Genomic DNA, 15,193 nt, shown 5'->3' on the forward strand with positions numbered 1-15,193 from the left:
ACGAAGATATAAGTGCGGCTTTATTCGAAACCTGGTTCAGTGAGCAGCTTCTCCCAAATATTTCTCCAAACTCGGTTATTGTTATGAATAACGCTTCGTATCATTCTCGGTTATTGACTAAAATACCAAACAATAACATAAAAAAGCAGATATTGTTGATTTCATGCGAAATCATGACATGGAAATACCCGAAAAGATTCCAACGAAAAAGGTATTTCTGGCGACCATAAAACAACGTAAATTCAAGAAAAAGTATATTATTGATTCGATGTGTGAATACACGTGGTCATATTCTCTTACGTTTGCCTCCATACTATTGTGTGTTCAATCCAATTGAAATGGTTTGGGCCACAATGAGAGAAAGCTTGCGGAAATGTAATCAGTCACCGACTTTGAATGCTGTAGTGCTTGACAATATGAGGCGAGTGTTGAATGAAGTAGGTAATAGTGATGTGTGGAAGAACTGTGTGGCTCACGTTATGAAAGAAGGCAACAAACATTATGTGCAAAGTTCCATAAATCCGATCGTTATTCAACCCGATGATGATTCCACCTCATCCGAATATAGCGAAGATGAATTTTGATTTTTCTAGCAATTTTCTCGGCCTCTATTATTTTGTAAATATATGTTTAACGAGAATTTGGTGTGATTATTTGTGTTTTCATTGTATTTTAGAGTTTTCGACTTGGAAATCAACTACCTTAAATTTCGAAATTTTCATAATTACCCATGGTGGAAAAATTCAGTTGAGATAACTTTTTCATGGGGTGATCAATTGCTATGAATGTGAGAATAGGTAACTGGAAAACTACCACTGAAAAATAATATGTTGACGCCCATGTCGAGGCGGGAATTCCTTCTATATGCTGTTCCAATTGGTATTGGAAATACTATAATATCAAATACATTCGCAAAATTTTGAGAATATTTTGATATACGAGTATATTTTAGTATAGTAAATTACTAATAATTAGTTCTATATTATCTAGAATGTTTAGGACCAGTCTTAAAATTTCGAGAACATTCGGAAACGTTGTATTTTAATAAGAAAACAATAAAAAAATCAATTTCTTGGTTTTATGTCAATTATAGAAACATGTGGATTCGTTTTTTGATGACATTCCATGAAAGATTCCCAAATTTCTGCTAATGCAGTTGTCAGTTAATTGGTCAACACTGACACAAAACCTTGGCAAGCTGACTTGGGTGTCACACCAATAGGTGGTTCCACTTATGTCTCGTTTGCTTTAACGCAGTTATTTTTATAAAGTACTGTTCTTGTCTTCAATGTAGGGCCGCTTGCCCAGTACTGACGATGCCCAACAGGCTGAAACAGCTTTCTGCCGGTGGCTCTCAAATTGAAATCAATATGATAATTGATCAGAATGGTACTCATCTTTATCTTTTGAATTTAATGGAATTATTTTCCAGCAGCTATATATATATATATATATATATATATATATATATATATATATATATATATATATATATATATATGATGTGTTGTTTTTCCGGGTGTTCATCCGTTGTTGTCTTTGGTGGTTGTTTTTAATTATTGTTTTCCAAATCCTTGGGATCTTTAGTGAGTCATCCACTAAACATTTCAAGGATTTGGAAAACAATAATTAAAAGCAACCACCAAAGACAACCACAAATTGATAATGAACCATCGCAGGTAGGAGAACCGCCAGAAGCCATTAACATATATATATATATATATATATATATATATACATACATATACAGGGTGTAACTAAATAAGTGTAAAACATTTAAAGAGGTATGACGCTGTCAGTTTGTGAATTTTAGAAATTGAATTAATACTAATTGTGTGATGTTGTTCTGTTCCTAATTTGTTATTTTAATAATTCACTTTTTATTAAAATGGCATACACAAATGAGGAAATGGCTGATTTGCATTACGTTTACGGTCTGTCGCAGGGGAATGGGTTAGAAGCTTCTAGAAGATATGCTGAAATGTATCCTCAAAGGCAGCATCCTCCACATAGAATATTTGCTCGTAATCAACGAATACGAGAATATGCTTCATTCGACAAAAGAACGCAGGATTGTGGTCGCCATCGAGAAGTACGAACACCACAGCTTGAGGAAGCAGTACTTAATTTTATTGAATGACGGTATTTCGGATTTTAAAGGAACAACTCTTATAAACTTACCATCTGCAACGAGTACAGGCACTCTCTGTTACCGCGAGACTTTCCGAACCGTCTTGAATTTTGCAATTGGATGCTGGAAATGATTAGAAGAAATTGTGACTTTCTGAAGACGATAGAATTCACAGACGAATGTAGTTTTTCTCGGGACAAGATTATTAATTTTCATAATTAACACATAGGCTGATAAAAACCCTCACGCTATTGTCGAAACTAGAGTGGATAGATCGAGGAAGACCACAGAACTGTCCCGCTCGCTCCCCGGATCTCAATCCTCTCGATTTCTCTATTTGGGGCATTTACAGCATTTGGTTTATCGTACTCCTGTTCGCGATGTAGAGGACTTAAGAAACCGCATCATCGATGCTTGCAGGGTAATCAGAGAGACTCCAGGAATATTTGAGCGAATACGTGGCTCAATGCGCCGACGTCTAGACGCATGCGTAATGTCTGAAGGTAGACATATTGAACATTCACTATCATTTCTACTTGTGTGTTTTGTTATTAATAAATTAGTTTTGTTTATTACCCTTTAATCGTTTATTGCAGGTACTAACTACAAAATAACAATAAATCCAGTTCGCATTTATGACGATGTATCTCTGTAGTTGTTCGTAAAATAATTTTTTGCTGCGAACTGGTTTATTTTGGGCAAAAAACTCATGAGACATTTTTTGTTTAGTATGAAACAGGCTATCGGAAATACATTTTTCAATGGTAAACAAATAATAAGACAAAAAGTTACATTGGAAATAAATTTTAGGGCTTGCTTTTGCCACCCCTTACAACCATGAGGTAAAACAATTATTTACTAACTATTCATACCCAGATCCTCCACTCAAGAGGATCTTATTTAATACGTCATCCATTGACGTTCAACTTGATAATAACAACCAGTTGGATAGAAATCTATTACAATCAAATAAAATCACAATTGGGACTAATCCACCTCAAATTTCTACCTATAATCTTCACCTCTTTACCATACATCAGTGATATGACACCCAAGTTATGCAGAACCTTGAAGAATTTGAATGTCAATGGTTTCAGAACCATTTTAACCACAAATAAATTATTTTCAAAACTTAAAGATCTGTGGACCAAATAACCTCTTTTAACAGGTAACAAAAGGATTTCATATAACTGTGTCAAAATGAGGCATACTTTACAATTTAATCAATTAATCCTTAAATCTCATCTTTCTTATCACCATCATTAAATCTCATGCTAATAATATAATAACGCATTCCATCTATTATCAGATATGTGATGGAATCGGCCGATACTTGATGAAAATCCATAACGTATTCAAGAAACACTTCATTTTGAGATTTTCACTAATCAGTTTTAAAAAAACGCGTTTTTGTAAAACAGTTGAAGTATTGGTACATGAAATGTTTTTTCCCGCTTGGTGTTATATTCACGAGATAGAGCTGTAAATAGCTAGCAATCTTTCTTTCAAGACAAAAATTAATTAATTAATTTCATTCATATTACTTTTATTTGTTCTTCAATGGATTTCGAATCGTATTGGAATCATATTAGACAATGGAAGTCCAAACTACTAAAATTCACCGTGGAAAATTATCAACCACTTTCAAACAAACGGGAGAGATGAATATTTATTTTCTTATATGTAACTGAGTGAATAAGAGACATCGATCGATGGCTTTGAAGTTGCACATGGGTGTCCCAGTTACTTAGTTACTCAAAGCATAAAAGTAGACATTGAGGCTCAGAAACATAAAACACTAAATACAATATTTATCCAGTACTCGTACAAACCCTTCTGACCACACACTAGAACCAAGTTGATGAATAATACTTTCATTGTAAATCCAATTCTGAAATAGTTGGTAATCAAAATCTTGATAACTGAATTCAGATACCTCTAGGTATCACATTTCCAAGGGAAACAACAAGCTTTTTTGATGTCTGGTTAAGATGCAACAGAAACCACTTTGCCTTCAGTCTACACATCATTGGCATTTTTTTCAGTAAAAAATATGGACTTTACCAAATCGACTTCAATGAAGCCTAGGAAGCCTAGAAAGATAGCAGACTTCTACAAAAGGTTTACAAAACAAGGTGTATTACTGAAAAATGTATGACTGGGGTATGAGTGGGGTATTTTTCCTTGTAGTTCGAGAAATAAAATGTATGAGGATAGTTCATGAGTTTGTTTGAAAGTGGTTCACAATGTTTCATGGCAAATTTCACTGGTTCGGACTTCCATTGTCTAATATGATTCCACTATGATTCGAAATCTATGAAAGACCACTTGATGTTATGTTGATGAGTCTAAACATGCTCTGCTATTCCCGATTTGCAAGTTTCTCCTCACTGCCGCACTCAGCGGCAGCGAGTGCGGCAGCGAGAAGCAGGTTCTGATGTATTTGGACCTAATTCTTCTTATCCTGGTATTGCGGGATATTGAATCCGTTGTGTTGAATGAGAAGTGCCGAATTCATTGGTCATATTTATTTATTTCTCTTCTCAGTCTCATACAAGCTAATACGCCTGATGTAGTCCTCCTCTACCATCAGAGTAAGACGATATTCTTTGAATTTTTTCCGAAGAGATATTGAATGCGTCGTGGGAAATGAGAAGTGCTGAATTTTTCTGGAACTATTATTCCCTACTCTCGGGCTGATACAAGCTAATAAACATCCGTACTCATAAACCTCAAGATTATATCGGTTCGTCACATTTTAACAGGAATCTCAGGCAGACAAATGAATTCTTGGCTCGTTGCGTCTTCTCCGAGCACATGTTTCTAGTAACCAATGATCACTCATCTTTCGATATGGGTAGTTATTGGATACTCCGCTGTATTTGAGTTTCAGCTATAATATCCCAAGGACATTGATAACTAACGAAATAATTTTATCACAGTTTTCGAAAGCACGTTATTTGGTAACATCCCGACGCCGAAGGCGAAGGGATGTTACCTAAAATAACGTGCTTGAGGAAGTTGTGATAAAATTATGAGTTATTTATCAATGTTCGAGGGATATTCGGTGAGAAAATTTTTTGCAATTCGAACAAAATTATTTATTGAAAACACAGTTATTAAAAGAACAATTCGTATAATGATATTCCGTTGATCTTGCTGTATTTGCCTCGGTTACTGCATAGGTGTTTCCACGCATACTATTGATTATTTGGTTATGATGTTCCTGATCAATATTCAAATAAGGTTTTATGGAATTTCCATTATTGTGCCCAGTAATTTTCAACAATTGCTGTTCTTGAACTCCATTCTTAGCTAGTTGACTGACTGCAGTTGCTCTATTAGAGTGATTGGTTATTTTCCTCTGTTTCGTATCCAAGCCAATTGCTTCAGCAGAAGATTTCGTCCATCCGTTGATTATATTTCTACCCAGAGGCATATTGTCATACCAGTTACCGCTTCCTGTCTTCCAGTGACGATTTGGCCTTGAAAATAGTCTATTTGTCTTGATATTTGTGTCTCGTTTTGATAATAATTTAATGAATAATCTGACAGGACAAGCATTGTTATCAATATTTTGAACTAACCATTTGCTAGAGGCGCAGTTCTTTGAACCCCCTTGGCAGGTTTTACTGAAAATTGCATTATATTCTATCCTATTAGTTGGAGATCCATTGTTGTCCTTTTCGATATGAAAATAATCAACTAAGCAAGCAGCACCTTCACCACCTCTCCAAGCCAATTCCACCGCTGCTATGTGATAAAATTTGCGTAGGAGTCCTATAGGGGTATTTTCATCCCAAAAGTTTATAATTTTACTCATTTCATTTGAAGTTAATGGTACTGAGCTTGTTTTGCGTTTAGTGGGATCTGTTTGTAAATTTCTTCGTGCTGCGTCTCGTGCATTCCGCGCTTGTTTGAATGCAACACTTTTAAAGGGGTCTAGCATGATATTATACTCCTTGTAATACTTTTCTTGTAATAATTTGCTTGTTATATTCCATACGGTTTTAACAGTAGCCTCCTTAAACTCTGTGCTATCCTTTTTTCTCATATTAATCGCCCAATCCTTGAGTATTAATGCAAGCTCTTCGAGAGTACGATTTCCATCCAATTCATATTTTCTGGCGTCATAAAACTTCATAAATATTTTCCAAGTGTATTTTTTACTATTGACAGTATTTTTTGGTGTATTTTTTTCAATGATTTTGTCAATTGCCGTATCATTTTGAACACCAAAGCGAGGAAGTGACATTTTCGAAATAAATTGAATAACTGAAATGTCAAACAACTTTATTGTGTTGGTTGCTTAGCAATGTCATGACATAAGTGATAACTACCCGTAAAAACTATCCATGGGTAATTATCAGTGTAATGATGGTTTCATTGGTTATTTCGACACACATGACTAGAAATAGACAAATTTGATAGGATAATTTTTTTGGCAAAAAATTTTCAGCTATAATATCCCAAGGACATTGATAACTAACGAAATAATTTCCGTTTCCGAAGCCACGTTATTTGGTAACATCCCGACGCCGAAGGCGGAGGGATGTTACCTAAAATAACGTGCTTGAGAAAGTTGTGATAAAATTATGAGTTATTTATCAATGTTCGAGGGATATTCGGTGAGAAAATTTTTTACAATTCGAACAAAATTATTTATTGAACACACAGTTATTAAAAGAACAATTCGTATAATGATATTCCGTTTCCATAAATATTTTCCAAGTGTATTTTTTACTATTGACAGTATTTTTTGGTGTATTTTCTTCAATGATTTTGTCAATTGCCGCATCATTTTGAACACCAAAGCGAGGAAGTGACATTTTGGAAATAAATTGAATTACTGAAATGTCAAACAACTTTATTGTGTTGGTAGCTTAGCAATGTCATGACATAAGTGATAACTACCCGTGAAAACTATCCATGGATAGTTATCAGTGTAATGATGGTTTCATTGGTTATTTCGACACACATGACTAGAAATAGACAAATTTGATAGGATAATTTTTTTGGCAAAAAATTTTCGAGAAAAGATCCCACCTGTTTTCAGGGTTTACTTATAGCCTTCAAAGGGAATGGGTCCAGCAGTAGAATTCGAGCGGCCCATACGATCCAGGAGAAAGAACGCCAGAGTAACCCCAGCTAGGCTCTTTAAAGAAAAAGCTTTTCCCCCTATGTTGGAGATGTTACAGACCAGACAGGCCAACGAAAACTATCAGAAAGATCCTGAGGTCAGCTAAGGATCCTAGAGAGCATTTAGTATATCCGGGGTATACCGGATCCCTTGTAGCTGCGGGTCAGTCTACATTGGAACACAAGAAAAATGGTCGTCTCGGGCAAACCAACAAATGAGCTGTAGCCAAACATGCTTTTAAAGAAGGCAAACACTTTATCTCCTTATACAAAAATATTTAGAGAGGCAAAAAAAATTCAGAAACACGGTAATAATTTCAATAGAAAGGAAAAGGCAATGAACATTAGTGAAATCTGGCTACCTGTAGTCATCTGTACACAATTGATTCAATTTAGAGAAACGAAGTCATGCCACCAGTGATATAAAATCGGAGACGAGGTTCTGCATTGCATTTTCTGCATCGGGAACAACTCAAGCAACTCGACCGTTACCTCATGTCTCTTGATAATGCATACCGCAGTAATAGGCGAAATGTCAGACATAAAACCTACAGACCACTGCCAAACAATCCAGAAAATAGCTTCGACACAGTTATTTCCGGCTGTGGAACTTCTCACTCTTTGGATACAATTATTCTTTCTTACTTAAGACTTCATAAAGCAATATTAATATTTGGTAGCTAATACATCAGTTAGGATAATATAATTAATGGTATCAGAAATTGATTTTGAATGTTCTGAATTGAATATTTCAATAAGTAATATTGTGAATGTCGAAACTTTCTCCCCCCTTCAAGTCCATTTTTGATTCTAGGGTCAAAAAATTCAAAACACAATGCTACCCTATATTTTCTGCTATTCCAAACGTTGGTTTTTCTTCGTAAGGCTGTTCACAGATTGTTTTCACATCATAAAGTTGTAAGTTGTAAGCTCTCATAGTTCCTTCACGTGAGGATGAAGTAAGTTTCATGGCAATAAATTTACTGGGAATCGCATCTATACTGATATTATAAATGTTAAAGTTTGTGAGGTTGGATGTATGTATGGCGCCAAAACAACTGAACGGATTTAAATGAAACTTTACAGAATAACATGTACGCTACAGTTTACAGATGTTTTGTCTAATTTTGGTATTGAGTAAGTTGGAAAATTTCTTGCTCCCTGAGAGCTATCAGTCGTAGATACTGAACCTCGAATCTTTAATATGCAGTTAGGTTCTTTGTATAGCGTAAATAAGCACCAAGAAAGGGAATCAGGAATTTCCACCCTCAAGAGGGAAGAATAGGGGTGCAAAGATTGTATTGAATTTCGTCAGTGTTGAAGTTGGAAACCAGAAGTTTGGGGTTGATAAAAAATATTGTAACTAGTTGTTTAAAATGGTCTGTCACGAAACTTGAATCAAACGACTGAATGGCATTTGAAAAGATTTGAAAATATTCAATTTGCAGAAAATGAAATGGTATTTTTGAAAAATCGTTCCATTGTTTGCATCAATATATCTATAATTACAGAAGCAAATTCAAAAACACCACGAAATGTTCTGGCCAAATGTTCAAGGTATGTCGCTCCTTGAAATATATTTATCAGAAATCTGGAATGTTTGAGAAATGAAACTGAAGTATCGTTCCATTGTTTGCATCAGTATATTTATAGTTGAAGTAGATAGATACTGACGTTATTGTAGGTAGCACTCGATGCGTTATCAAATTACAGCGGCAAATTGAAAAACACCAAGAAATGTTATGGCAAAATTTTCAAGATAAGTCGCTTCTTGAAATATATCTATCTGAAATCTGGAATGTTTGAGAGATGAAACTGAAGTACCCTGAAATATACATAAAAGAAGATAAAAAACGGCAATACCGCACAATCAATGAGAATGAGTTCTATCAAAATATTGCTGATATTTGTGGTAGCATTGAACATATGGTAAGTTGAAAATGAATTCATTGATTTAGTATCGACTGCACATTTTTGTTATTGGGTATAGTTCAAGTAAACGATATAGTGCAACCTACCTTCCAACAGTTCCCCTTTAATAATATAGTTAGGGAGCTAACTAATTTTGTTATTCAATAATCATTTCTGATTATATAAGAATCACAATAACTATATTAGAGCCACCGGTGGCTCTTAAATTGAAATCAATATGGGAATGATCAAAGAGTACTTATCTATTTATTATATATATATATATATATATATATATATATATATATATAAAACTTCACTAACTTTCTTTGAAAGTTTCTGATGATTTCTCTTCCATATTATCTGTTTCACCATCACTGTCGTCATTTAAATCGATAGTGAATTCATTTCCACCATTAATATGGAAGTGTCCAATCTCCATATAGTCTTTTTCAACTAAAATTACTTTTTTAATCCTTTTCTGCCAGACTTCTTCGGTGATATTAGATACTTCCTCTTTAACTAGCTCTATTACCTTCTTATCAAATTTGGAAAAATATTTTTACGCCTGAAGCTTTGTTTCAATTTTCCTCAAATCAACTCGATGGGATTGAAAACACAAAAATAGGAGGGAAGTCTCAGTATGGTGTCCATACTTTTCAGCAATACTCTCAAGGGCATACACTTCTTCAAATGTTTTTGTCTGTAAAACTTCAAGCAGTTGATTTTTGGTATATTTATCTTCAAAATACAAATTTCATCTTTCCTCCAATTCCGAAGAGTTTTGTCACAGCAGCTCACGTTATGGCCGGAAGTATTCAATTTATTCCTTATGATTTCAATTGTAGAAATCTCATTGCTTTCATAAGAGTCCTATATTGTTTTTTTATGATTTTATTAGATGAACATCTGAAGGTTTTGGTAATCCCGTATCACATCGCGTCTTGCGTTCATAAGGTTTGTTATTGACTATTTTACGTACAGTTGAGAAAGGAATTTCGGTCAAATCTGATGTTGCTTGTAATAGTTTGTTTCCCTCGAAACCAAATTTGAGATGTAGATTCTTATATACATTGAAACATACTCTCTGTGTTTCAATATTCAAATGCATCCGAATATTATTCACTGGTATATCTTTTTCGCATTGTTCACCAGCGCTATTGGAATCACTACACAGTAAAAAGTCTGCGTTGTTATCACACTCGTTATTACTTGTCCAAGGACGCTACATTTCGAACAGATAACAAAAATTGTAAGTAATTATAACTGCACCAATATCGAATTTCAACACTCAAATCGCGATCAGTTCCTGAACTGAACACTGACGTCACAACGGCGATACACCTTCCCACATTCTATTCGGCACCGTAACATGACTTCAAATTGAATTTTATGACTCTTCAGCCAATCATAAAACACGGTTAGTGAAGAGAATCCAATACGAACCGCCAATTCTTCAGTCCACGTGGACTAGTTTAAAGCGGCGTTATTTTTCTGTATTGATTTTTTTGGCCTTTGAGATGCCGATAGCTTTAACTATTCGCAATAAAGATTACTTCGACTATACCTCTGTTGAGATCTATTTCACACAACATTTCACTGCAGTTTGGCTTACTGCTTGATCTCAAACTTGTGAATCACCAAGTTATTCGTAAACTCTCTTATACTTACAGTTTTAGGGCTAATTCAGCAATAATGATATCGAGAGTGGCTAATATATGAGTTAAGGAAATAGTGGTGATAATAATAATATTCTTTGCCAAATTTCAGCACAATCAATGCAGACGACTATGTGATCAATAATAAAAAGTTTCCTGATGATTTCATGTTTGGAGCTGCAACTGCTTCCTATCAGATAGAAGGTAAAACAATTTGGGAATTTATCGCCAAAAACGATTTCTAACTCTTTTTTTACAGGTGCGTGGAATGAAGATGGGAAAACTGAAAATATGTGGGACAACATCACTCACCGCCAACCAGATTTCATTTTGGGTGGATTGAATGGAGATGTAGCATCTGATTCGTATCACAAATACAAAGAGGACGTTGCTCTGCTAAAAGCAGTTGGCGTCAATCATTACAGATTTTCTTTGTCTTGGAACAGAATACTACCCAATGGTAAGAAGGAATGTTCATTATTGAAAAACGTATATACAAACCTGCAATATAAAAATGAACTAACTCGTTTGAAGTTAAATGTCTCTGAAGCTGCTAATTCAGCAGAAGCCTCCTAGTTATCAAATCATACTTGGTCGATTAAGTTCATTCATATCTCGGGCTATTCAATAATCACCTAAGTAATTCAGTGACGGAAATTACTGGAGTTTTTCCCAACACCAAAAACTTTCCTGGCCATACTGGCCTGGAACGCAATGAGGCTGCTGATTCTCTTGCAAAGAAGGTTGCTGCAAGCAGCTTCATCTGACCAGAACCTGTCATTGGCATCGCTTTAGGCTTTGCCAAACAAACATTGAACACCTGGATGGTATGAAGATTTATGGACTTCTGGCAGAATCTTCTAGGATTGGCTCACTCCAAGACGTTTATTTACCCTTCGAAGTTTGATACCGAACAGTTGTTGGACTACAGTAGGGATCAACTACGATGTCTAACAGGCCTTCTTACACGTCACTGTCATTTGAATCATCATATGCAGAGACTCAGATTGTCGGAAGACAGTGTGTGTCGCCTCCGTTTGGAAAATGAGGAAGCAGCAGAGCATATAATTTGTGCCTGACCCACTGGGAACCGAATCAAGTTTTAAGAGTTCGGCAGAGCCGATCTGTTTCGAAAGTTTGAGGAATGAACTTCTTCTACCGTACTTTTGAATCTGCGAAAAGCTTTCTGAATACATGTTTGGTCAGAATTTTGTCGTGCTCAACTCATTGATTGAAATTCAATAAAAAAATACTGTAGATGAAATAAAGTTCATCATTCCAACTCTCAACCGATACTTTGGTTGTAGAGAATCGCGATTTACTCTAAAATTTGAATAGGTTGAATAGGTAGAAATGGAAGCCTTCCACTTCAAACTTCATTTTCTATCGACATTTTCTTCTGGAAACAATGTCTCCCCAGCCCTGCCGGAGTAACTGTGCTAAATTAAAAAAGGAATTATCGCACTAAGGAAAAATCATTTCACAAAATGCTGATAATGTCATTAGAAGACGGCATATATCCTAACAGTTAATTTTGATGTCCAATGATCGTGAATATGATTTTATCAACCTGAAATTGTTGTCAAGAATAAATTTTGCCAATCGTTTCACTGTTATTCCCATGAACTTCAAGAAATCATATGTATTCTTTTGTGAGTTCATGATACATCTCATGTTGTGTTTCAAATTGCTATCAAAGTATATTTACAGGTATTGCTGATAAAGTTAATCCACTAGGAATCGCGCACTACAAGAACCTGATAAAAGAACTGAAACACAACAACATAATACCTCTGGTGACAATCTTCCACTGGGATTTGCCCCAAGTACTCCTAGACCAAGGCGGCTTCCTCAACGAAAGCATCATCGACTGGTTCGGAGACTATGCCAGAGTGTGTTTCGAAAACTTTGGGAACGACGTCCAGTACTGGGTCACTATTAACGAACCCAAACAGGTCTGTACTGCTGGATATGGCTACGGATACTTCCCCCCTCAGTTGCAATCGGAGGGGCTCTTGGAATACGTATGCAATCACAATCTTATAAGAGCTCATGCCAATGGTTGGCATATTTACGATAAGGAATTCAGACCGCAACAAGGAGGTGAGGTCTTTTCTAAATTTCCTAAAGTTCTTTCAGCCTATTGGTTGAGTCTTTTAATACAAAGTGTTTTCGAAAGTTCTGTTCGGAATGAATCATACACTTGAACATCATACAGTTTTTTTCTGAAAGTAATTTTTTGGGGGATATTGCGAATGTTCGAAAATAACGAGCAATGTGAATTGTTAAAATTGCCATCTCGCAGTCATCCTGTGGGGGGTGTTCATAATCGTGTTAGTGAATATTATTCCTAGATTTGGCAACCTTCGGAACGATTTTTCATTTTTTCATCTCCAAAATGGCGTCTTAAAAGTAAATAATTTTCGAAACGGTTTTTTTATTTGAAAAAAAAACAGAATACCCTAGCTCAATCATAGGCCGTAATATTTTTTTTCCAAAATTCGTCATCCCTTCAATTATAAATATAGTGGGCTAAAATTTTCACGAAAACCAGTGGGGCACTTGAATTTTACTCGAAAATGTGTGCAAAAGTAAATGGTAAATATGAGCATTAAACATTTAGGAGCACTGCGGGGCTGGGCGGGGCGTAAGAGTGGGAATAGCGACTTGGAGCCGCAGAAAAATTACTTCAAAATCCCGACGCTTAAAAAAATTCTATATATTCGTCAATTCTGAACCAATTTTAAGAATTTTATCGAAATGACTCGAAGACTCGACACAAATTTCAGAATTTCTTCTTGAAACTGTATATTCGAAATGGCAAACTATTTTGAAATTAGAAAATATTTTTGACTAAAAATTGAGAGGTTTGCATAACTACTAGTAGAAAATAACATACTTTTTTGGTGAAAATTCGTTGTTCCCTTATTGAGTTCATAAAGTTTGATTTTTGAAAAATAAATTTCATTTATTCAATCCCCCTTCCACTGGATACATCCAGGACGTCAATTTTAACTATAAATTGAAGATATTTTTTAAAGTAAAGAACATCGACGACATCGATCGCGATATGCTGCTGGAAGACCGGGTTCACCGACTTCTCAGGGAGGATGACGACGACGACATCCGTCCAGCTTCTATGGAAGAGCTGAAGGGTCACATCAAGGCTGCGAAAGCCAAGAAAGCTCCGGGGGCCGATTCAATAACCAACAAGTTGTTGAAGAGACTCCCGGAAAACTGCGTTGAATTCTTGCTAAGTCTTATCAACAGTTCGTTGGCCCTCAGACACTTCCCTAGAAGGTGGAAGCATGCGATCGTCGTCATGCTCCCGAAACAGGGTCAGAACCAGCTGTTCCCGCAGAACTATCGCCCGATCAGTCTACTCTCGTCGGCGGCTAAGCTGGCTGGAAGAGTCGTTCTGCAAAGACTCAACGAAGAAGTTGAGGACCGAAATGTTCTGCCTAACGAACAATTCGGCTTCAGGAGAGATCACTCCACTGAACTACAGGCTCTAAGGTTGGTCGAGAATACCATCAGCGAGCTGAATAATAATAAAAAAGTACACATTGTACTTTTAGATATTTCAAAGGCCTTCGACCGTGTATGACACGAAGGCCTTATACACAAGCTAAACGCGCTCGACCTACCTCGGGGCCTGATCCGGTGGATCGGGTCTTTCCTGAGAGGCAGAACCTTTCAGGTCAGAGTAGAGGGCTCTCTGTCTGACAACAGAGAGATCCTCGCTGGAGTGCCACAGGGGGCCGTGCTCTCTCCGACGCTGTATTCGCTCTATACAAGCGACCTGCCTAGGTCCGAAAGAGTGAAGATATCCCTGTACGCCGATGACACGGCTCTACTCTCGTCTTCCATGGGGCGGGAGCTCGGCGTCGTCTACATGCAACGTGCATTGGACGACCTCGAGCGCTGGTACCTCGATTGGAAGATCCGAGTAAACCCGGAAAAGACTCAGGCGATAATCATGGGAAGATTACTATCTTCTCCGGCCAGAAAAGTGAGAGTCTCTGGAAGGGAGATTGACTGGCAAGCGCGGGTAAAGTACCTCGGCCTTTTAATAGACCGTAGGCTCACTTGGAACCCGCACATTATGTGCGTTAAATCCAAGATCGAGGGTCGGATAGCCAGTCTGTACCCTCTGATCAACAGGAAATCCAAAATGAGTTTAAAGAACAAAATCATGATCTACAACTCGATGTTCAAGCCTGTCATCATGTACGCTTCAGGCGTCTGGGGACAAGCGGCTCCGTCCAACATTTCCATTTTAGAAAGGTTGCAAAATAAGCTAATTAGGATGATTGTGAATGCTCCTTGGTTCGTGCGGAATGAAGCCATCCGC

General features: G+C 36.5%; 1 protein-coding gene across 1 annotated transcript in view; it reads left to right on the forward strand.

Annotated features, from left to right (window-relative positions):
* The first annotated feature begins 9,071 nt into the window (after positions 1–9,071).
* Positions 9,072–15,193, forward strand: part of LOC111509094 (lactase/phlorizin hydrolase) — a 39,809-nt gene continuing 33,687 nt past the window's right edge. The window contains exons 1-4 of the mRNA XM_074177891.1: positions 9,072–9,199; positions 10,952–11,043; positions 11,099–11,299; positions 12,550–12,942. Of these exons, the coding sequence (XP_074033992.1) occupies positions 9,144–9,199; positions 10,952–11,043; positions 11,099–11,299; positions 12,550–12,942 (742 nt within the window). The 5' untranslated portion in view covers positions 9,072–9,143. The remainder of the gene's footprint in view (positions 9,200–10,951; positions 11,044–11,098; positions 11,300–12,549; positions 12,943–15,193) is intronic.

This window comes from Leptinotarsa decemlineata, unplaced genomic scaffold, assembly GCF_025532065.1.
Source record: "Leptinotarsa decemlineata unplaced genomic scaffold, Ldec_3_MD MMD2_tig00003335_RagTag_RagTag, whole genome shotgun sequence".
NCBI classification, from domain to species: Eukaryota; Metazoa; Arthropoda; class Insecta; order Coleoptera; family Chrysomelidae; genus Leptinotarsa; species Leptinotarsa decemlineata.